The sequence below is a fragment of the Anarrhichthys ocellatus genome, unplaced genomic scaffold (genome assembly GCF_004355925.1).
Source record: "Anarrhichthys ocellatus isolate YVR2014 unplaced genomic scaffold, GSC_Weel_1.0 scaffold8228, whole genome shotgun sequence".
In the NCBI taxonomy this organism is placed as follows: Eukaryota; Metazoa; Chordata; class Actinopteri; order Perciformes; family Anarhichadidae; genus Anarrhichthys; species Anarrhichthys ocellatus.
In genome coordinates this window covers 1-1,848 of record NW_022288202.1, presented here as the reverse complement: position 1 = coordinate 1,848, position 1,848 = coordinate 1, and the positions used below count along the sequence as shown (strand labels likewise).

Below are 1,848 nucleotides of genomic sequence, written 5' to 3'. Positions count from 1 at the left end.
GCTTATTGGCTCAACACCATGATAGAACAAGTGCAAATGTGTATCTTAAAATATTTTCCTCGTTAAAGTGACTTAAAAATGATAATTCAAGTCGTTGGTAGTTCAACTCACCTTATATGGATCAAGGTGCACTGTGTTGTTGCAGGTTTTGTTACAGTTGAGAATACTATGAAATGTGTGAGCCACAGCATACACTCCTTTATAGACATTGTTAAAGATTGGCATGAACGACATATCAGTGAAGCTGTTTTGCACTCCAGTCAGATCTTCATGTCCAGTACATTCTCTCCGATTCCCTGATGATGACTTTGACTGCCTGAACTTACAGCTAAATAATGCCTCCCAAAACTCTGTAAACATTTCATTACTAGATGAATTGAGCGGCTTTACATCCAACATGAACTCTCTAACGCCACTGACATGTGCTTTGGGGATGGACAGGCCTATGGCACCATCCAGAATGTGATGCCTATCCATTGCTGCAGTTTGGGGATCAGGTATCCAGGCCTCAGTGCCTACCCACTGGTATCCAGTCAAGTTATGGTGAGAAAACTCATGTAATATCACATCCATATCCATGTGGGAGAGGAAAGCGACAATAACCTTGGAAGTAGAAGTCTTGATAGTGTCAATTATCTTTTTTATTTCATCTGGTGGATCTGTTCTGTAGAAAGATACAGAGTACTCCAGACAGATGCCCAGCCGCTGGGCGGTTTCTGTGAATGTGGCCATGCCATTATTGCCATAATCATCTTTTGTTCTAATAGCTCCAACCCAAGTCCAACCAAAATGCTTGACCAGCTGGGCCAGGGCTCTGCTCTGGTAGTAGTCACTGGGTACTGTTCTGAGGAAGGATGGGTACTTGGTTTTATCACTGAGACAAGCACAAGTAGCAAAGTGGCTGATCTAAAAGAAAAAAAAGAAGTATTTCCCAAGATAAAGATATGAAATATAATGCTAGACCAGCTGGAAGATTTGAAGAATTATAATATTGTTTCCACAAGTATTAAAAATTTACCAATCTTACCCACCATTGGGGTGTGAAAGGATCCGATGACAGTAGCTACAGCCATGCAAGGAGAAGAAGAGGTTTCTCCCATAATGGCCTGCACTCGGGAAAGTCTGGTACATGGTGCCTCGGAAAGGGCCGATGCTGCGTCATTACCATTAGCCAAGGCCAGTGCAACCCTTACACTTCTGGCAATGGAGCCACATGTATCATAAATCTTGTATCCCAGAGAGATTCCAGGCAGTAGGTCTGTGCTGTTATTGATCTCCTCAATGGCAAAGAGCATAGCCTGGGCAAATTGGAACTCTCTGAAATTCAGACTTGATGCAGACAGTTATAAATCTTTGTAATTTGAAATATCTTTGAAATAGAAACAATAACATCATAGATACAAGTATTTGATGGTATTAATACACACAACAGGGGATATTTCTAATTTTAAATACTCAGTATGACATCCTCTTAGATATTCCTAAATCAAAATAGATTTACTGGGTATAATTTACCTGGTGCATTGCAGTGGCAGTGGTTTTTGAATGTAGGTATCCTGTCTATTTTTCCAGCTGGTGTGGAAAGAGAATATTCCCCCTAACATGATGTCCCCATCCTTATAAAGCTGGGGGCTCTCAGGATCCCCTCTCCGCCTGCACACCAGCTCCTCAGTCTGAGAGAAAGATACAACCAGCAAGAGCTGTAAGATTGCCCATCCCTGCTCTGGCCACCTCTGTGTGGGTGGCATACTGTCTAAGAGAGCTAAACCACTGGGTGGCATCATTTGCGCCTTAATGTTAATATAAAGCTTGCACTGGTATTTATACATTTTGGTACAGCATGGCAAA

At 41.9% G+C, this 1,848-nt stretch overlaps 1 protein-coding gene across 1 annotated transcript; it reads right to left on the bottom strand.

Annotated features, from left to right (window-relative positions):
- Window positions 1-111: 111 nt before the first annotated feature.
- Window positions 112-1,619, bottom strand: LOC116380662 (extracellular calcium-sensing receptor-like; the record flags this gene model as incomplete). Its single annotated transcript, XM_031842562.1, has 3 exons — window positions 1,516-1,619; window positions 1,032-1,329; window positions 112-906 (listed from the first exon to the last, which is right to left on the bottom strand). Coding segments are annotated over exons 1-3 (1,182 nt in total), but the record flags the coding sequence as incomplete, so codon positions are not given.
- Window positions 1,620-1,848: the final 229 nt, after the last annotated feature.